Source organism: Drosophila virilis, chromosome 2, assembly GCF_030788295.1.
Source record: "Drosophila virilis strain 15010-1051.87 chromosome 2, Dvir_AGI_RSII-ME, whole genome shotgun sequence".
Classification (NCBI taxonomy): Eukaryota; Metazoa; Arthropoda; class Insecta; order Diptera; family Drosophilidae; genus Drosophila; species Drosophila virilis.
This window is the reverse complement of record NC_091544.1, coordinates 26,329,578-26,351,773: the sequence shown is the minus strand read 5'-3', so window position 1 is coordinate 26,351,773 and position 22,196 is coordinate 26,329,578. Positions and strand designations below refer to the sequence as shown.

Sequence of the window (22,196 nt, the reverse complement as noted above, 5' to 3'; positions counted from 1 at the left end):
TAACCTTTACGCTTTTTGGGTTAATATTTGTTCCCATATATTAAATGGCTTTTCCAGTTGGCATAACCTGTCACAGCAACCACATAAACCCGATGTTAGGGTATACAAGATTCGCTGTGAGCTTTCTTAATCTTATGGGCCACTGGCCTGAAGAAGCGTTTGTGTGGAAAGTTGAACCAATGTCCACTCAACTTATATTGAGTGTGGGACTATGTGTTCTCTATCTGTGTGTGTTTGTGAGTGTGAGAGCTTTAAACTGGAACAAGTCGGCGTCGTTATGTCCATTGCCACACCTAGAGATCGTATCGAATACGATCTGCCACACTCCAGCGTTGACAGTTCCATGCAGCTCGTTTTGTATGCCCTTGCAAAGGGTATTTTCAATTTGTCATCCAATATGCAACTCACAGCAAGGGTCGTCAGTAAACTAGTCTCTGTCTTAAAGTTTTCTTTATGTTCCATATGTGAAAGTCAGCCAGATCGGACTTAAGCAATCTTATGGTTTTCAAGACAACATTTTTACATATTTTTTAGATCTGTTTTCAATATCGTTTATATTCCCGCTTCTTCAAGATATTCAAACCTATTTATTTTTTTAAACGTATTTGGTTAGAAAGAGTATTTAGAATGCGTCACTTTGAACATAGCTGAAGGTTTTTTTTACATTTTGCGTTAAGTGGTTTTTGCAGTTAAGAAGCGTCATCCACCCACATAGCACTGTCATACACATGTCCATTTCCATATCCTGGCTAACTTGTTGCTCTCTGCCCAATCCCAAAACTCACAGCCGAACGACTATTACCAACAGCCTCAGTCGGAACAGTACGAAGAGAACTTTGACGAAGATATGGAGGCCGAACGTGATCTAGCCGAGGATGCGCAATGGAAGAAAATCCAACAGAATACCTTCACACGCTGGGCCAACGAGCATCTGAAGACGATCGATCGTTCCATAAACAATCTGGAAACGGATCTGTCTGATGGCCTGCGGCTGATTGCCCTCATCGAGGTGCTGTCGCAGAAGCGTTTGCCCAAATACAATAAACGTCCAACATTCCGTAGCCAGAAACTGGAGAACGTGTCGGTGGCCCTGAAATTCCTACAGGATGAGGGCATCAAAATCGTTAATATTGGTAAGTATCTCTCAATTTTGATTTATCTATTGGTTCCTTTTCGTATTTTGTCTTAATTTTTAAGTCATTTTTTTGGGTTACTGCGAATTTGGGCTTAGCATGGCCGATAAATGGGTTGGGTTCCTAGCGGATATTGTGTTCGCATATGAGACAAAGTCACGTTTTACTGCGGCCATGAGTCAACGTCAATTTGTGTTTAACCTTAGCAGCTGGGAAAGTTGAAAATATTTTCATGCAAATTGCATAATAGGCGATTATTTTATTCCATTATCAGCGGAGAGTTGCATGCACACCATAGAGCCCAAAGAGATAGCGAAAGACTTGAACAAATAAAATTGCCGCAGTAGCGAAAAGAAATAAGTCTCCAGTTAGCTAACGAGTCCCTGCAATGCATTCCTAACAATGGTTATTTTTTATACCCATTAAAAGTGGATAAGAGGAAGGTTATATTGTGACAGGCCTGTCATTTTTAATAAAGTTGTCTCAGAGTTTTTAAGAACTAGGTAATTCTGATTGGAAATGTGACATTTAACTGTCTATCTATATATATTTTAAGAGTTAACCATTCGTCTGTGGTATATGCTCTTATTTATATGTAATCTATGCGCTCTAAAAATTGTATAAAGATCGGACAAGAAACTCCGAAGTTATTATGGAATGTATTAGTTAATAATGTAGAGTTAAAGGAAAGAAGAAGCACGGCTGCTGTCTAAAGCGCGCATTGTTCTGTAGTTAAGTACGGAGTATTTCACAGTTGTCTCTTCTCGACTGGAGTACGTTTGTTTTATAATTTCTTACTCAGTTTTTTGTTCGATAGTGCCTCGCGACTTGACTACAAAACAAATGATGTCATATATTGTTTATTCATAGCGCCAGCCTCAATGCGATTTTTACTTTCATTTGTTATTTTAATGCATAATTTAAGATATGTACGACAAATTTGCAGTAGCTGCACACAAATGTGAATAGTACTCAAAAGTACTCGTACGTAAAGGCATGATGTCAGTTAATGTACTCACAGTCATGTTAGTATGTATATGCTCATAATGTTTCAATTCTGATGGCCAGTTTGCCACAAAAGAACTTCAACGAAGCGTGGACAGTTTTGAAGGTTAATTTCATTAACGAGGCTTCCCTGTGAGTGTGTGCGTGTGTATGTATGATAGGTATCTATTTTCAAAAGATCAGTTAAGCTATATCTTAGACTCGATCACGAGCCGCAGAGTTAACGGCGTCTAAATAGTATTTAATATTTATACATATAATATTGTGCTAATTTGCATTGATTAAAACCATGAACATGTGATATGAATACCCTAAGTTGCACGACTCAGGCTCAGACCTAGGCTTAACGCTGTCGGTCAGCCAGTCGGTTAATCAGATACTATTTAAATGTGGATTGTAATTACAGTTTATTTTTTTATGGGCTACTCGTGACGCAATTGATAAGCCGCCAGCTTGTTGTCATTTCAATTTCCAATCTCAACAGCGGGTTGCTTCAGTTGTAATTCCATTACCAGGTCGCTGATAAGGCAGATCTTTCAGTTGCTGCCACCTACATATCAGTCTGTCTGGGCATATATATGTGTGCATGCATGTATTTATGTGTACATAACAACCAGTTTGTCAATAATTGACAGCTACGTAAATAGTGTTAAACATTTATGTGTTTTTAACTGACTTTTTAAGCCATATACCCATTGAAAATGAGTTAATAAGTGGGGCTATTTGCAAGGCAAGAAGGCAGACATATTCCTGATTCGCAGTCTAGTTAAGATACCCATGTTCCATCCGACAATAAGAGTCAACAATAGAGTATAAGTTGTTGTATATTCAAGTTTCAATAGTTTGTTTGTAGGGTATCTGGCAGTCGAGCAACCGCAACTAGAGCACAGTTACTCGTTTAGGGCGGCTTTTATCAACACAAATGGCTAGAAGCAATTCAAGTTTAACGAGTTGAACGAAATTTAAAAAAAAATCGATTAACAATGTGAAGTGCGTTGTGAGAGCACCTTGCAAATATTTTCAAGTATTTTTTACTCTCGCAATATTTATGGCTAATCAGAAATTGGAACTTTCGCTTTTTTTCATTTGTTTCTGCAATATCGTATTGACCATTGATAAGGTGGGCATATCTTTTGCAATGATTAAGATTTGCTAAAATACATATTGACAATCGCAAAAATTTCATACAAATTATGAATCATCTAAGTAAATAGTCCGAATTTTAAACTATGCGTCATTAAGCCACGTAAATGATTCATTGATGGAATAATTGGCCAGCATTCAGTTAATGATGTGATTTGTCATGTAATATTTATTAAATATTCCAAATAAATACACTGAACACAAAGTTTAGAGTTTGAAGCCATTCCCTTCAAGTTGGAAGACAACAAAAATATATGCCACAGCTTCAGCTCTTGAACAAAATTACTTGTTTATTTGCCCCATATACAATTTATAATGTTATATGAAAGTATTTACTGTTAATGAATTTAACGAACTGCACAATGTGGACTCAAGACGCACCTCTTCCTGCTTACAGCCAAAAAAATAAATTAAAATGGTAAAGAAATTAGCCTTGGGCTTTGGGAACTGAGAAACTGTGGAGCTGTTTGTCGTTCTGCAAACTGGTTTCCAAATTCCTTAACTGTCACAATTCATTTCTCTGTTATTTTTTATTTATTTTCTGGGCAGCTCTTTTGTGGCTGTCAATTGAATTAGCGCAGAGTCTTGTGTAGTTTTATAAACCAAGCCCCAGCCACAAATTGTAGAATTATTCGGCTCACTCGTATCTCCAAATGTTTGCGCTAAAATCTACCCAAAAAAAGAGCACAAAAAAATAAAATGATAAAAACAGTCGCGCGCAATACTATGAAAAAGAATGCAAAAATAACATTTTAAAACAAACAAAAAAAAAAAAAAGATACTAAGTAAAGAGAAACAAGCCTAATACGCGTATGGATACATATAAAAGTCGCTCAGTTTACTCAATGACATCATCTCCGACTTTTTGCTGAAGTTTTTTATTTTGGCAAATTGTGAGAAGTTTGCGCATTCTATACTCTGTTCACAAAATGAAGCAGGGTGTATTAGTGTGTGCACAATAGTTAGAAAAACTTAAAACGAGAATTTACGTCAAAAATGTAATACCCTTGTTGACATATCTGTGGCAGCTATAGATAAAGTAATCCGATGTTGATAAGATTTTACATATATATGAGGATCACAATGAAAATAATAAATCCTAAGTTAGGTCAAGTTATCTTAATAAAAAAAATGGTTTTCATAGCCGAACCAACATTTCGACCGATCGCTCATATGTCAGCGATATGATATGGTGGTCCGATCTTGATAAGATTATGCATGTATGTAGAGAGTATAAGGAACCCTTGAGTTCAAAATTTTTGCAAGGTATTTAGAAATTTGTTTGGTACTTTGAATTCTTACCCACATGGATCTGCATTTCACAGTTTTGGAGCTTAGATAATCGATTTTGTAGATCATTGAATTCTACTAAAAATCGCACCTAAAACATTTCGATTGCTCCAAATAATGCTGTCATAAATTCCAAAAATGTATATTTCTGAAGGTCACACTTTAGCAGTGAACAGCGTATGGCACAGTCGGTTGCAGTCGTTTGACATGTTCCGATTCTTTCAAAAAATATGTTTTTGTTTTTGTTTTGAATTTTTTACTTCAAAAGAGCTTAAAAGCTCGCTATGTACGTCCGTGTATCTTATAAAGCAGATGTCTAGTTCAATTTGTCACAGCCAATTGATTGTTATTGATGACGCCATATTTAGGAGCCCTTCAGATGCTACCCCACATACAATAGATGCATGCACCCAGACGAGTGTCGAAGAGTCGGCAATTTTAATTTACCAAATCGTAATTTTTATATGCAATCATAATTGAGGCTTCATGTTCCATTTGACCCAATTCTTTTTTCTATTCCCCTGATTGCTTGTTAATAATCTTTTCAAATATTTGTTAGGCTTTCGGGCACATTTTATTAACGGAAATAATAACAAGCGAACAAATTTCTTTAAGTTCTCACTTTTTGTGAACGTAGTTCCCCAAAACTTGTTTACTTCAAAATTGTATGTGCTTCTTTTTTTAAATCATGCTCGAATCTTGGCGATTTATCTTAGTTCTTATCGTGCATTTTCTGTCATTGATATATTTGTTAATAAACATTTAAACTGTTTTTCATTTAAAACGGTTACTTCCAATTTGCGGTTAGTTTTTTCGTGGAACTTGAAAGGTTTAAGAGCAGCGATAGCAAATGTTTTTTCTTTTATCATGTTTGTGCTTTAAAAAAAGTTTACGCTTGCAAAGTTTCTTTTGTTTATTTGCAAATTAGTAAGACACCCTAATGGTCATTTTCGAACAAAATTTATGAATACTACTGATGTAGGATAGTTCAGTTTTTATTGCTCTGCTTTCATCTATATTAGTTTCTGATCTAGAGCTATGCGACAAAGATGAGACGTTTCTTGCTGATCGCATTAGAACATAGAACTGAACCAATTAATTTCCACGCAAAGTTGTGAATTTTCGGGAAATACTGAAAGGCATTTGGAAACTCAGAGTGAAATGTGGAAATGAAGTGAAAACTATTCGGAAATAAACTGCTTATTAATGACCTTGTCTTTATGTTGTATATAAGATACATAGATAGGGGAACCTTTTTTTTTTTTAGAAGCTATAGAGTATTATAAATTACTGGATAGCTCTATAATACGTCGGACACGCGGGTAGTCGTCGTAGGAAAGAATTTGTTCTAGTTATCTTTGCTTACATTACAAACAGTTTTCGTTCCCACATATGCCTTATATAAATATGTTTTTTTTTTGTATAAATCAAATTTTAAGCTTAGAGCATACAAATTTGAGGCATTTGTTTTGCTGTGTGGAAGCTTCTAGCTTCTTCCTGTTCATAAAAACACGATAATTCAAGTTGTTTCCGTTGCTTTGGTTGGGTTTCTTGTCCCTTTTTTTTTTTTTAAATATATATATTTTTTGCAAAGTTTTTGCTTAAGCCAAACTCACGTAGATGAATCAGTGTCGAGTTGGCCCGAATAGTTGAATATGCAGCCCACATTATCAGTGAGTTTCCGTTGAATTTTTGCTGAAATGACCAATGACACGCCGCGACTGGGAATGTTTCATTGATGTTGTATGCAGTCAGCACGTATTAATCATTTGACACTCGAGCGTTTTATAATGTGATGTGGCAGTTGTTTGTATGACGCCATCAATTGCGAACACCTTACAGCTGTTGCATGGCGACTGAAAATAGAAATGATGCGTATCTTAGGCACTTGGCCATATCATCATCTTGATCAAAATACAATTGTGATAAGATTAGGGTTGATTATAATATGCAACCTAGAATTGACTAAGCGCCTTGAGAGATCTTTCTCGCAATTTAGTCATTTATTCAAATTAACAACTCAAGCCGCAAGCTACTGAACCCGGTTCAATTAACCCCAAAACAAGTGCGCGACGGCGACGACAATGAAATATTAGATACACAAACACACACATACACACACACACACACAATGCTACACTTCGAGAAAAATAAATGAATCAAGCATTGTTAACTCAAATTAGGTAAAAGGTGTTGTCGCAATACGGTCAAGGTTGAAGTTTCTTGAACTGAGAATAAAATACATATTTTAAGAACTTTTTTTCAGTTCCCAAAATTCTTAAAAGAATACTTAATCTTGGTAATGTTGTCCTTGAACACATTTTGCATTTATTTCAAGTATGTCAACTTAATATTTAAAAGAGTTTATTGACCAATTTAGTTGCCTTAGTTGCCTTATTGTAATAATTTATTTAACATGATTTGTTCCATAAAAAACCAGTTAACGAATATATATATGCATTTGATGTTGGAAGAAGAGGGTTTAGGGTATCCCTTAGTCGGGAGCTCCCGACTAGAACCTCTTACTTGTTTTAACTCCAGTTAAGAACATGATATTCTGGAGTAGAACAACAAACGATTTAAGTTTAAATCCGTTCCTGCTTAAGTTATAAGCAGCGTTTTTTCTCTCAGTGTACCAAGACATTCCACGTTGGTAACAAGCAAAACTATGCCACAAGGTGAATGCTTCGTGTGGCAGTCGCTCAGCCCACGCCAAGCTGCCCAAATTGAGCTGAGCGGCTTAAAGTTGCGTCGGATTTTGTTGCAAGCTCAACTTTCTAAGCAATGCCACCGATTCCGTGGCAAAGTTGGCACCGTTTTATCCGCTCGGCGTCGGCGGCCGCCCTGCCTCTAATTTAATTAGCGTCGGGTGCGCGCGTCTGCATGATTAGGCTGGGTCGTGTGGAAAACTGGTTTTCCCAGGCCCACTTCTGCTGGTCGCCGTTGGAAAAAAAAATGTCGGAAAAATCACAGCGATCAAATCGCCTGCCACAATTTCCGTGTCTGCCAGAGCTCTGGTATGCGCGTGCCCCGCCAGAACGTGTCTGACGACTGTGACCCAGCCGGTTAGCCACGGATGCAGTCGAAGATTTAGTTGCAGACTCCAGACTCTACAACGCCGACTCCATCTCCGGCTCCGACTTGGCAATTTAGCCTCTGCCTGTTGTTTATCTGTAAATTAAGTAGTTTTCTGCAGTTGCGCTTAACATCATAATTCTTGGGGCTGAATCGCCTGATACGGCCACTAAATTATGCCATGTCATCGTCGCGGACTACACAGCTTGAAATATATTTCTGTGAAAACTATTAACAAAGAATTTCTACAACATTCAAAAAAATCAAGATATAGCGTTTTCTGCAATAAATAAATAAATTTGCTATGAATAAAAGATTTGCAATTTTCAGAAAATGTTCCATAATTTATGAGCATACATTTGCAAATATACAATTATATCATAATAATATATAATTAATATATTTTGGATTATGTAATAATTGGCTTTATGTTAAAAATGAGTTATTTGTATACTGACTGAGAAACCTTTTCAAGGGTTATTTTAGAAAATTATTACCATGCAAAAAAGAGGGTTTTCTAATCATTTTTGATATGCACAATTACAAATTATTAAAAATTCACGTATAGAAAAATAAAATGAACATGAAATGAACATGAAAATAATAAAAGTTATATATATTTATATATCAATATATGTATATATATTTTTTATTATCATTTAATAACTAATAAATAAAAATTAAAAAAAAAAATGAATGTAGTAGACATTCTTAGTATACATATTAAAATGACTAATAGATTTCGGCTCGATGTAAATATACATCTTATATATAAATAGCAATCTATATTTAAGGAAAGAAGCAGCACGTTCATATAGTTATTTCAAGATCCTCCTGTAGCTATCATCAACAGACTTTGCTAAAAACTCTGACATTGAAAGCGTCTTGTACCCTTTTTGAAGCTTGAACTTGTTGCGAATTACTAGCTTTAAGAATAGAAACAAGCATGGCCAGCATATCAGTCTGTTCTTTATGTAAAACTACCTTCAGAATGCAGAAAATTATTTTATGACTTTAATTCCTACAATCAAATAGATTTTTTTTAGTGTACAATCAGCTAATAAACTGCCTGACTGCAGCCAAGTGCGCGGGGCATGTGAGGGTGTGTTTTTAAGCTGCCAAATATTTGACGATAACATCGGGCACTTATGTAGATTTACAAGAGGTTGCAACTAGCTAGAGACAGCGCACTTCTATCGCCCCGAACTGCAAGCTGATGGGGGGGGGCCCAGAAGTTGCAGTTGGTTCTTCCGTCTCACGATTAGCTACAAAAAAATATCTTCACACTTATGCATACGTATGGGCTCATGAGTGTGATGTCTGGCTGCGAAGGGGCCGCAACTGTTGGTTAATATGCATTAACTGAAGATATTTATCGCAGTTATGGCAACTCCATGGCATGTATTAGCATATTTCTGCATAGTTTACAGAACAAACAAAACGCAGAGTTGACAAGCAGTTCCAGTGGATTGTTAAGAATAAGCACAGTTAGACATTCTCTGAAGATAGACTTGGCATGCCTGCCTAATTAGCCAAATCATCTCAGTTGTTGTTGTTTTTTTTTCTCTCTCTCGGTATTTTTCACCATGCGCCGTTTTAATTGCTGCTTTCTTTTGGCTGGGGAGTGGGGTGACAACTCTATGGTAGAAAAAAAATATGTCAATGGACTGAACATTCAACTGGCAGTTAATACATTTGTCATGCCTGGCATTTAGGCGTTAAACATTTTAAATGGCCATCGAGATGTGCGTTTAAATGGCCACAGGCTGACAATTTGATGGCTTTTGGCAGGCAAAACCAGCCGGTTTCTGCTGCTGCTTTTTTTTCCATTTGCCAATCTCCACAAGTGGAACTCTAAAGTAAACAATGCCAAATTGCAAATTTCGCCAATGCCGGGGCAAGGCTGAGTGTGTTGCCATAACAAGAAAAGCCACTGCATACACATGCCTCCATATATATGTCTATAGATACATACATATATGTCATTGTATATTTGTTTATGGAGGAGCTGTATCAGCAAATGGTTAAATGGCTCGTTGAGCAGCCAAAGCAGCGGCAAAAGCGTTCTACTAGAAAGCGTCCAAAAGTCAGTTTAGTAAAAAAAAAACAAATATCATCGTTCTGTTTTGCTCATTGAAGGCAAGTAAATACCCTGCAGTCGGCTTTGGATATACATCAGATTAAATTCTCTTTAAATTATTGATTTGTTAGGCATTTTTGTTTAGGTAATGCCCTACGGCCCTTTATTAATGAACCAAGGCTTGCTGGTTCTTAAGTTTTCGTATCACGGAACTTTCTAAATTTAAAGTTGTTTTAAATATATATAAAACCCCGATGTGCATATAATAATCATATAGAAAGCTAATATCTCTCGCCTTGAGAGTGCACACATGTAGATATAAAGGTATCTTGAATATGTAGGGACTTGAATATTATTAACTGATTAGTTTTATAGCATTTCATGCCAATACCTTCTTTCAATTACATATTGCGTTATTCAACCATTTATACCATTAATTTATGCCATTTGATGGGGAATTTTGGTTTTTTACAGGGTATATAAAGTAGTGCATTGCATTTGCAAATAAACTGCCCACGCATGCACATACACAGAGATAAAAAATCAAGCACTTCGTAACGATAATACTGAAATATGAAATTCGTATTTCAAGCCAACAAAAATTGATTCAATTTTTTTTGTTAGGCTTTTTAGCTCAATTGAGCTCATTAAATGAACGAAGCAGAATCAAATCATATTTGAATAAGTCTTAAACTAAGAACAAAATAATATTAATTTTAGACAAAATGATTCTCTAAACTAAGCCGCATCTGTTCCTTAAATAATCCCATTTTGAGCTTAAAATAAGATTATGTTAATCTTGAGTCAACCTTGATATAAGTTTCATTTACTTTTAAATGAATTCTCTTTACATGTAACAAGATTTTGTATCGATTTTGATTTGGAGCTTATTTTAAATAAGGAAAGAAATGTAGTTAATTCTAGCATTTATAGCTCAATTTTATATGCAAATTTTTAGCAATTTTTTATTGAGCTTTTCCTTCTGTGTATGTACGTCAGTGTACTTAACTGTCGTCACTCAGAACAAAGCTGTGTGTGTGTGCATGCATATGTACATGTAAGTGCCTTCTATATTTGGTTACAATCAGCGACCAGGTTAAAGTTTCGCTCAACTTTCACTATGATCAAATGCATTTGCGAACAACAAGCCCGCAATGTCAGTGTCAATAAGAGAGAGAGAAAGATAGAGAGAGAGAGAGAGCGAGAGACAGAAAAGGAGAGAGAGAGAGAGATAGCCATGCAGTTGGGCTTGGTTACTGTGCAGCTAATTAGTTCAGGTGTTGCCCAGTCCCAGCCCCGGCCTGGCCCAGGTCTGGCATTGATAAGCTATCAGTGCGTATAGAACCTTTCACGTTGTGGCTATTTCTATGCTGCTTATCAAATGGCCATATAAAGCAGCCCGAACTTGGTTCAATAAACCCACTAAAATAACAGTTCGAGCATTTTCAAATTTGTTTTAACATAACAAAAGAGATTTTGTTTTGTAGTGCCGGCAAATCTTTGCCTGTTGCCGCCAGATCTGGAGGTCGTCAGAGACAACAGAAAAACCGGCTCGACAAGCTGCTCGCGTGCACATTAGCCCTGAACTTGACCAGGCCAAAAATGCGAGACGCAAACGCTCGAGACAGAGCTGTTGTTGCTTGTGGCCAAACAGTTGTTGTAACAGTTAGCCAAATGCCTTGAACATAATTGGCAGCTTGTACGAAGCTGTTGCTGCTGTTGCTGTTGCTGTTGCTGTTGTTGCATGCAACAAGTTCCTGCAACAACGGTGTTGCCATTGACAGATGGTGCCTGGCCAGGTATTTTGCTGTTGCTGCTGTAGATGCTGTTGCTGTATTTGCGCCAAGCATTTAATAGACATATTAAGTTTATGACGGTTTCGAGTGCTCGTAACGGTGGTCCTCGTTCTATTGGCCGGTTTGACAACAATCCAACTAACACACAATTTATTTAAGTCTTCAGCTCCTGCCACTAACTGGAACTATTGCAATAAATACACAATTTTCTCTGTAATACACAAAACTGTCAAAATGTACCCACCTTTACAATACAGGTTATAAATACCAGCCAAACATGGTTTGTACAAAATATGAAAAATATATATGATAGTATAAATAGTTAGAAACCCATGCACATATGTCTATTTAAGTCTATTTACTATCTAAAAAGATTATGAAGATGATAATCTTATCAGGCGTATATTTTTTATAAATATTCTTTTACTAATTATAAATTATTTGTATTAATAAGCCTTTTGTTTACAGTTTAAGATATTTTCTACTGGGCTATATTTTAATTAGGGCTGCCAACCCACAAAATCGTCATTGCCTTGAGGTTTAGCTCGCTTGTTGCTCAAATGCTTGGATACAGACTTAGCTGAAGATCTGTTTTTATCAACAATTAAATGCAACAATTTAAATTATAATTGCCCATTTTTCTGAAAATATATCTCTAACTTGGTCTCAATCCAAAGTTGACACATATCAAGTACGATTAGATAATTGCAATGTTTAGAGCCAGTGATTTATATTTTGGTGTTAGGTCTGCCTCAAATGCTTTTTATTTTGAATGAAACACTTTTAAGATAAGAAAGAGTGTTCGGTTCTTATGTTTTTTGGGCAACCGGCTTGGCTTAAGATTCCGTTCCTAGAAAAAATAAATTAGAAATTTGGGTTTGAGCTGGTTCTGTTCAAGTCGTTTTACATAAATCGAAAAAAATAAAAACTGTATTCCTTAAGATACATAAATCAAGAAGATTAAAATTATATTTCTTAAGATCCAAATAATATAGCCTAGGGGCATATCCAACAATTATACCTAGTTAGCATGTCATTTGTAATATAAAAACATAAATATTCCTTGTCACTTGCAGACTCTTCGGACATTGTCGACTGCAAGCTGAAGCTGATATTGGGTCTGATATGGACGCTTATTCTGCACTACTCTATATCGATGCCCATGTGGGATGGCGAGGATGAGAAGCAATTGAATGGCTCTGGCCCCACGCCCAAGCAGCGGTAAGTTAATCCACACCATGCACAAAATGCTACCACACAGACATTACTCATGCTGTTGCAATTCATTACAGGCTGTTGAACTGGATACACGCCCGGATACCCGATATGCCCATTAATAACTTCACCAATGACTGGACAACTGGCAAGGCGGTGGGCGCTTTGGTAGATGCCTGTGCGCCAGGCTTGTGCCCCGACTGGGAGATGTGGGATCCCAAAGATGCTGTGCAGAATGCATCGGAGGCCATGGGTCTGGCCGATGATTGGTTGAATGTGCGTCAGCTGATCAAGCCGGAGGAGCTGGTCAATCCCAATGTGGATGAGCAGTCCATGATGACATACCTGTCGCAATATCCCAACTCCAAGCTGAAGACGGGCGCACCACTGCGTCCCAAGACGAATCCCAATAGGTAAGTGTGTATATATTGTCAAACTTAAGGAGGTGCATTTTCATATAACTGCAATTAAGGCACGTAATATTTCAACTCTGTTGTTCTAATAGTTATCTAAACGCAGAAAATACCCAATCAATTGTAAAGTTTTCACAATTTTAATACCATTTATTTCTCTCTTTCTCGTTTTCTCTGACTTGCAACTGACTTAAACCCAGTTTTTGAAGGCATTTACCAACTGATATTCTAATCTTGTCTTTCTTTCTCTCTCTTTGTTTCTTTCTTTCTCTTTTTCTTTCCCACCAAATCTCATATATATATTCTGTACAATGTATCTGGGCAAACATTTTTTTATTATTGGATATTGTTTTTTATTCTTTTCTTTTTTTTTTTTTATTGTTTACCAACTCGCTCTTATAAAATGTATATATATATATGTTCTACTACCTGCCTACCTATATACTTAATGTCTGAACATTGCAAATCTCAGCATTCCTCCGCCGCGGTAAGTTCGGCATGCTTCTTGTTTTAGCTCACTTTTTGCCGGGCCTTTTCTTTCTTTTTTTGGCTTAAGTTTTTGATATGTTTTCGGTTCTCGCATTTGGCTACTTTATGGCATTTTGTATCTGCGCCCGCCACACACGATTTAAATGTTCTACCAGTTTTTAAATTTTTGATGTTTCCCAATGCCCTTGCCGCCGGGTATTTCAAGTTTGTTACGAAGAGCCGGGTCATGAAACTTTGCATAGGCCTGTCCCTCTATTTGTTGTTTGTGCACTACTTATGTAGAGGTCGGCTGAATCGAAACACTATATCATATAGCTTACATATATGGGTCTAAAATTAAGTTCTTATGTGAAAAACTTTTTTTACTTGACATCGAACTAATCTCGAAGATCCTATAATCTTTTTACCACTTATTATAAAGGTTATATATATGGGAATAATCAAACAAAAAATGGGGTTTTTTATATCGATTTGAAGAGCTTAGAAAGAACAAGCTTTACTATTTTACGAACATATCAGGAAACCCTTGTTGCTGGTCCTACTAATAATAAGCGCTTAGAAATTATGTTTTCGTTAAAAACTTGAATTCACGTGTCTGCAAGGGTATTTAATCTTCGGCGTGCCGCAGAATGCTGTTATTTCTTGTTTTTCCTTGGGTTTCTTTCATATGCTATCTGTGGCTTAACATTGTGCCTAGCCTTGAGCTCGCGTATCTAATGGATACTTCAACACGCTGGTCGTCCGGCTTCTGGCTGCCCGCTGCTTATGTTTTGTTGTTGTTCTACACATCTCGGGAATCTTGTACATACCCGAAAAATCTTGTTCGCTTCATTAGCGCATTTTGCTGCCAAAGTATTATATAGCTAATTGCTATTAGCACTAACTAAACCATCTTTTGCGCAAAATTAAAGCTCAGCTTAGTAGACTTCAGTTGAATATTTAAACTGGGCGTTATTTAGTTGCAGCTTCAGCGAACCAATCAGGTTGCCTCTCATGCTTATTTTTTAATACACATTTCTTCGATTCAAATTAAATTGTGACAAGACTTAAATTTCATTCAAAAAAATATTTATCGATTTCACTATTCTCTTCGCGTTTGCTTATTATTTAAACTTAGTTCATGTTCTAGTAAATTTCATATATATTTTTCTGAATATAATTTTATTGAGAAAATACGAAATGTATATAACTTGTTATATGTATATGACAAATAGAATGTGGCAGTTTGAAAAGTAAACGTTTTAAGCAAGTATACATATATATTTTGATCAATATATTTCAATTTGGAATATTGAAAAAGAACATATTTTAACTTTGTCTAATAAAAAAAATTATATCATCTATTTTCTATCAACTGCACAAGCACGGGTAGCTTGAGATAGAAACCTATTATATGTATTCTAATATTTCATTCATTGCTCAGATGCCACGCCCACATTTAGGCCGCATAAGCATAATGCTGCGTTTTAATTTGATCTCCAGCGATCAGGCTGTATTTAATTGTATATGTCTTGAAATCGTAGCATACTTTTAGCTGCTCTGCGTAAATGATGCGCATGCAAAAAGCGCTGCATACTTATCGGCTGCGAATCAAATGAATATATATATTAATTGTTTAAAGTATTCTTATAACTAATGCATATTTTGATTGTTAGCTAACTCTTTTGCATTTGCTCGCCTTAGTAAAATATAAAACTAATTAAAACTTTTCGTGCTATCCTCCTTAAAACAGAGTGCGCGCCTATGGTCCTGGCATTGAACCAATTGGCCCTGTGGTGGGCGCGCCCGCCAACTTCACCGTCGAAACCTTCTCCGCAGGCAAAGGTAAGTCTAAGAGTAAAAAATCATAATTTCTCACAACATATATTTCATGATGCCGCTTTAGGTGTTGTCGATGTGGACATTGAGGGACCCAACGGTGTCGTGGAGAAGGCCGATGTGCGCTTCAACAATGACAAGAATCTCACATACACCGTTTCGTATATACCCAAGGCTGAGGGTCAGCACAACGTGGCCGTTAAGTTTTCGGGTCGTGATATACCGAAGTCGCCGTTCCCCGTTAAGGTCGAGGGTCATGCTGGCGATGCTTCCAAGGTGAAGGTAACTGGTCCCGGCATCCAGCCTAGCGGTGTGACCATCAAGAAGCCAACCTTCTTTGACATACTCACCAAGGATGCTGGTCGCGGTGTGCCCGAGGTGATCATAATTGATCCGGCCAATCACAAGACTTCGGTGGCTGCTAAGGTGCGCCAGTTGGAGAATGATACTTGGCGTTGCGAATATGTTACCGCACTGCAGGGTCTGCACTCGGTTAATGTCTTTTACGCGGGCACGCCCATACCGAATAGCCCCTTCCCCGTGAAGGTGGCACCGCTGTCGGATGCGCGTAAGGTGCGTGTCTCCGGCCGCGGCCTGCAGGCGACGGGCGTGCGTGTTGGCGACGATGCCGATTTCAAAATCCATACCGAGGGTGCCGGCGAGGGTGTGCCAGAGGTGCGCGTCATTGGACCCGGCGGCATGAACCAGAATGTCATGCAATCCAAGGTGGATGGCAATACCTATGAGTGCCACTATTATCCCACCAAGGAGGGCCGCTATGTGGTGATGGTTACGTTTAGCGGACAGGAAGTGCCCAAATCGCCGTTCGAGGTGAAGGTGGGTCCCAAGAAGGAATCCTCAATTGTTGCCTATGGCCCTGGTCTGAGCAGCGGCGTCATTGGATATCCCGCCGCCTTTGTGGTGGAGACCAATGGCGAAACGGGCGCACTCGGCTTCACCGTAGCCGGACCCTCGCAAGCTGAAATCGAATGCCATGACAATGGTGATGGCTCTGCATTGGTCAAGTATCATCCAACTGCCGTGGGAGAGTATGCTGTGCACATACTCTGCGACAACGAGGATATACCCAAGTCACCGTTTATAGCTCACATACTCCCACGCACCGATTTCCATCCGGAGCTGGTTAAGGCCAGTGGTCCGGGTCTGGAGAAGAATGGCGTAACCATTAATCAGCCGGCTAGCTTTGATGTGGATACCAGCAAAGCGGGTAACGCCCCACTGGATGTTATCGTACAGGATGTCTATGGCAACAAGTTGCCTGTGCAGATCAAGAATAATCCCGATGGCACCAAAAAGGTCACCTATACGCCCAATTCCGGCGTGCCGCACACTGTGGAGGGTAAGTCAAACTGCTGATTTCGTTGATTGTCTCCGTAAACTTGCTCTTCTTTTATGCTGCAGTAAATTATGGTGGCGTCTCAACACCCAATTCGCCGCATCGCATCTATGTGGGTGTGCCCGTGGATGCGTCTAAGGTGCAAGCCTTTGGCCCCTGGCTGCAGCCGGGCGTGCGTCCCAATGTGCCCACCCATTTCAATGTGGATGCACGCGATGCTGGCGATGCAGAGCTCAAGGTAAAGATCGTGCACGAAGACACCAAACTGGATGTGCCATGCCGCATCATTGATAACCAGGACAGCACATATTCGGTCGAAGTCATTCCGCCCATGAAGGGCGCCTACACCACAACCATGACATATGGCGGTCAACGCGTGCCACTGGGTGATAAGGTGGTCGTTGAACAGACGGTGGATGTGTCCAAGATCAAGGTGGATGGCCTCGAGCCCAGTAAGTACAATTGTCATATTAGTCTTAGCTCTGTTATATTTATGCTGTGAGTACATCATGGTCTAAGTCCAAGTCATTTCATTCATTCACACAAGCCGCGCCCCTGAACAGTTTACAGCAGTTTCGCATTATCACCCATGGTCTGCCCAAGGCGGATCTGGCTGTGACCATAACGAGTCCGTCGGGCAATCGTGTGAAGGCGCACATTATACCCACCGCGGAGGGTTTTCTGGTCAACTTTACGCCCACCCAGCTGGGTGAATATTTGCTGAGCATCTGCTTTGGTGGTACACCAATAACGCCACGCCCCTTCCGCCTACAATGTTTGACGGGCAGTGATTCGAATAAGGTGCACGCCTTCGGGCCGGGCCTAGAGCGTGGAATTGTCGGCCAGCCGGCTGAGTTTATGATAGATACGCGTGGCGCTGGCCAAGGCGGCCTGGGCGTTACTGTCGAGGGTCCCTGCGAGGCGGCCATCAATTGCCGGGACAATGGCGATGGCACCTGCAATGTGGCCTATCTGCCCACTGAGGCGGGCGATTACAGTGTCAACATAACGTTTAACGAGCGTCACATCAATGGCTCCCCATTCCAGCCGCTGATTGTGCCCCTGCCGAATCTGAAGAATACGCGCGTCAGCGGCATCGGCATACAGCCGCATGGTAGGCTATGACAACGGGAGTTCGAGTTCAATTTCCAGTTACCAGTTCCAAGCTCCAGTTTTTGCCGCCGCTGCTGCTGCTCTACTCTAATCCGCCTGTGCTCTAATCCTTGGCCCAAAGTCGCACGCAGCTGACCCAAGGCTAAACTTTGCGTCCCTACGTTGTTTTTGTCGTTGTCCTTGTTGTTGTCTTGTTTGTGTTTTTTTATAAAACTAAAACCATTTGCATACACTAATCGCATCGCATATTGCTGTTGCTGCTCCTGGCGTGCTTGCATCCCATACTAATCCAGCTTTGACTTTCCACACTCAGGTGTCATCATGAACGCCGACACGGACTTTATGGTCGATATGAGCAAGGTGGGCAGCAATATTGAGTCTGGCAAGCTCTCGTGCGCCATCTTTGATCCGATGGGTCATGTGCTGCCGAGTAAAATGGTCCAGGGACCCACCGACGACATCTTCCGCATCATGTACACACCCTTCGAGGCGGGACGTCACACCATTGAGCTGATGTATGATAATATACCTGTGCCTGGGTCGCCGTTTGTTGTCAATGTGAAGAGTGGATGTGATCCGACACGCTGCAAGGCCTATGGTCCGGGCTTGGAGAAGGGTTTGACCAATCAGAAGAACAAGTTCACCGTGGAGACCAAGGGCGCCGGCAAGGGTGGCCTATCGCTGGCTATTGAGGGGCCCTCCGAGGCCAAGATGACCTGCACGGACAACCGCGATGGCAGCTGTGATGTTGATTATCTGGCCACTGATCCCGGCGAGTATGATATTACCATACGTTTTGCGGATAAGCATATACCCGGCTCACCGTTCCGTGTGCTCGTTGAGGAGACGGTCGATCCCAGCAAGGTGAAGGTCTACGGGCCGGGCATTGAGCATGGTCAGGTGCGCGAAAGTGTGCCCACCGTTTTCAATGTGGATGTGGGCGAGGCTGGTCCTGGCCGCATTGCCGTCAAGCTGACCAACTCCGAGGGTATACCCGTTGACAATCTTAGCGTCGAGGACAAGGGCAATTGCATTTATGCGGTTCACTATGTGCCGCCCAAGGCCGGTTCCGTGCTGACCTGCCAGGTGAAGTTCGCTGATGTGGAGGTGCCATGCAGGTGAGTCCCCCTTTAACCTTAGCTTGGCGTCCAGCGGTTGAAACGGCTCGCTCCTTGCAGCCCGTTTGTGATGACCGTTTTTCCAAAATCCGAGGCGACAAAAGTCACCGTGAAGGGCGTCAATGAGAAGAAGAAAACACCCGCCTCACTGCCAGCCGAATTTGAGATTGATACGAAGCAAGCCGGCCAGGCGGACATTAATGTGGCCATCAAGAATCCAAAGGGCAAGCCAATGCAGCCACGCCTCGAGGAGGTGGCCACCGGCACCTATGTGGTATCGTTTGTGCCGGACGAGTGCGGCACCTATCAGTGCAGCATCAAGTATGGCGACAAGGAGATCGAGGGCTCACCCTTCAAACTCGAAGCATTCCCCACCGGCGAGGCCAAGAAATGCAAACTGGTGGAGCAGGCGCCCAAAATACAGCCATCCGGTAGTCAGTCCCATCTGAAGGTGGATGCACGCGAAGCGGGCGATGGAGCTGTTACCTGCAAGATAACCAACAAGGAAGGCAGGTCTGTATAGGAGCAGCAACGACTGGCGGCATTTATCGGTCGGTATTGACAAAATACTTGAATCTTTTCCTTCTTCTTCTTACAGTGAAATTGTGGACATTGATGTTATCGAGAAGGATGGCTTCTTTGACATACTGTATGCCCTGAACGACCCTGGAGATTACGATATTAATGTCAAGTTCGGCGGCAAGGACATACCGAATGGCAGCTTCTCCATTAAGGTAGTCTGAATGATAAACAAAAACAAAACATCTACAGCCAAATCTAGTCACAAATAGGAATTATTTGTTGAATGAGAAAAAACCAAAAAATTAGCAATTATTATCATAATTTATTTATTTATCTAGTCACATAAGCAACAACTCAAATACTCTACACGTACATGAAGTTTAGTCAAAAATTCAGTCATTTTGGTGTTTGTGTTTGTGCCCTCCTCAATGTTAACGTCAAATTTTCTATGTAAAAAGAAAAAAGTCGAATTCGAAACACGCAAACAATTTACCATATGTACGTATATATGTGTATATATATAACATATATCAAGCAATGAAGACCCAGCAATAAAACAAAAAGAATAAAATTTAAGTGCAACATTGTAAAACATGACAACAAAATAAAAGAAAACCCAAGAACAAATTCAACGTTTTGTGTACAAAAGAAAAATTAATGAAAAAAAAAGGAAACCAAAATATTTTCAAATATTTTCGAACTGCATGTGAATGTTAAACGTTTTTTCAAAATTATTTATGAACCAACCAAATGCTCTCTGCTATGCTAAATTACAATATGCGCTTTGTTTTACATTATGCATTTAATGCACAAAATTATTCAATTGTTTTAATGCTTAATTAGTTTAAATTCTAGTATGCGTAAGTTGTTTGTGTGTGTTTGTAATTTACAGTTGATAACCGCTGATATATATATATATATATATATAATCTCTATATATCTAGCAAAAACCAAAACAAAACCCATACACACTTGAGTTGGTTGCGCTCAATTGTTGCTTAAGCACATTACCAAATGAAAAAAATAATTAATTTATAATAATTGCTAATTTAACAACAAATTTCTCTCTCTAACCCAAACGTAAACTTTGCACTTTTCATTATTTGTTTCTTTCAGTTTTATTGTAAGTACTATTACTACCCGGCTTTGCCTGGGCCAGCTTTGATTTCTTTAGAATTTATTATTGCTGCCTTGAAACACCAATTGAAACACTGTTGAAATACGTTTTGAAAGTAGGCTAAAATATGATCAAACTTAACTAGATTTTTTGTAATCGGTAAATGGGTTAATGAAAAACGTTTCACTCAATTAATTAATTTTGCAAAAAGCCGTCTTGCGTAACATTATGAGGTAAATGAAGTATTATATAGAAGAGGCCTATCTACTCATCTCGGTCAGTCAGGTATTAAATCAATCTGTCAGACAGGACAACTAGCTTTCTAGATTAGGATAAGTGCTAACAAGTTGGCTAATGAACTGGCAGATGAATGAAAACAGACATAACGCCGATCAAACTTAACTAGAATTTTAGTCTACATAACTTTTGGGGTGAATTTTCAGAAAATAGAGATAAAAGTGTAAAACGAACTTTGACACAGTTCATTCAAAAGAAGTAAATGAATTGAGCCAACCGAACTGTCAATATAAAACGTTTAATTCAAATGTTTTCCGCGTTTTTTCCCACCCTTGTGGATGGCATTTTCTCAGAAACAACGCCTTAACGTGCATTTGCATCAGATAATAAGTTAAAGACAGCATAAAAATTCTGCTTCCTACCTCCTTTCTCGATCAGTCAGTCACTTACTTAATGCGTCAGTCCGGACAAACAGTTTTCTATAGAAAGATAAACGCTGAAAAGTTGACTAATGACTGTCAGATGAATAGCGACTTGTTTGTAAGCAACAACAACAAAAACAACACACAACCAAGTTTCTTAGAGCAAAACAATTCAAATTAAACAACTTGCATTTGCGGGCACTGCGCCCAGACAACATATTATTTCCTTGAAGCAAAGATTAATTGTCTTTAATTTTAACAGTTGCGCACAATTAGCTTAGCGTTAAAATTACAATATCATATATTTTCACGCTGTCCACACACCTCAAGTCAAGTCGAATCTATTTTTTGACAGCGCCTTCATAAACTCGAGACCTTTGTTGGGCTGGGTGCCTACATTGTCTACGTGATGTTCAGCACACTAGGCCCTATTTCATAAACTTTTTAAGTGGGCTATAAAGTTTTTATATGCATACAGTCTTATGCTTATGTATAGCTTATAGCATTGCGGGTTATATTTAAACATTAATATGTTTTCGGTTGACGGGATATTACATCTATTTTTGAACTTATCAAAACTATTCCAGTTTTTAGGGAATTTCTAAAGTATTTACGTATACAGAATAGACTTTCTACTAGCGATTAAATGCCGCTTTAACCGGAAACAAAGTGTTTGACAATAAATTTAAAAAAAATTGTTTTTCTTTCATTTAATCAATCTTTCATCTAACTAAAATTTAAGGCAATTGGAGTGGAAAACTAGAGAGTAAAGATGAAAATATTTTAGAACCGAATATTATTTGATTTGGTATGATGTTCTAATGTTGATAAGATTTTGAATATAAGTAGGTAG

The 22,196-nt window shown here is 39.1% G+C and overlaps 1 protein-coding gene across 6 annotated transcripts in view; it reads left to right on the top strand.

The window, feature by feature from the left end:
* The window catches only part of cher (filamin protein cher), a 40,434-nt gene that overhangs the window by 3,798 nt on the left and 14,440 nt on the right, over nt 1-22,196 (top strand). For 2 of the 6 annotated variants that reach the window (XM_015170419.3, XM_015170423.3), the window contains exons 2-12: nt 809-1,133; nt 12,599-12,743; nt 12,815-13,150; nt 13,623-13,637; nt 15,372-15,463; nt 15,525-16,817; nt 16,880-17,266; nt 17,362-17,928; nt 18,241-19,045; nt 19,106-19,558; nt 19,644-19,779. In XM_015170419.3, coding sequence (XP_015025905.1) covers nt 809-1,133; nt 12,599-12,743; nt 12,815-13,150; nt 13,623-13,637; nt 15,372-15,463; nt 15,525-16,817; nt 16,880-17,266; nt 17,362-17,928; nt 18,241-19,045; nt 19,106-19,558; nt 19,644-19,779 — 4,554 coding nt within the window. Of the gene's footprint in view, nt 1-787; nt 1,134-12,598; nt 12,744-12,814; nt 13,151-13,622; nt 13,638-15,371; nt 15,464-15,524; nt 16,818-16,879; nt 17,267-17,361; nt 17,929-18,240; nt 19,046-19,105; nt 19,559-19,643; nt 19,780-22,196 lie in introns of all 6 variants that reach the window. The other 4 variants (XM_015170422.3, XM_002055990.4, XM_015170421.3 and 1 more) reach the window with 4 other exon arrangements.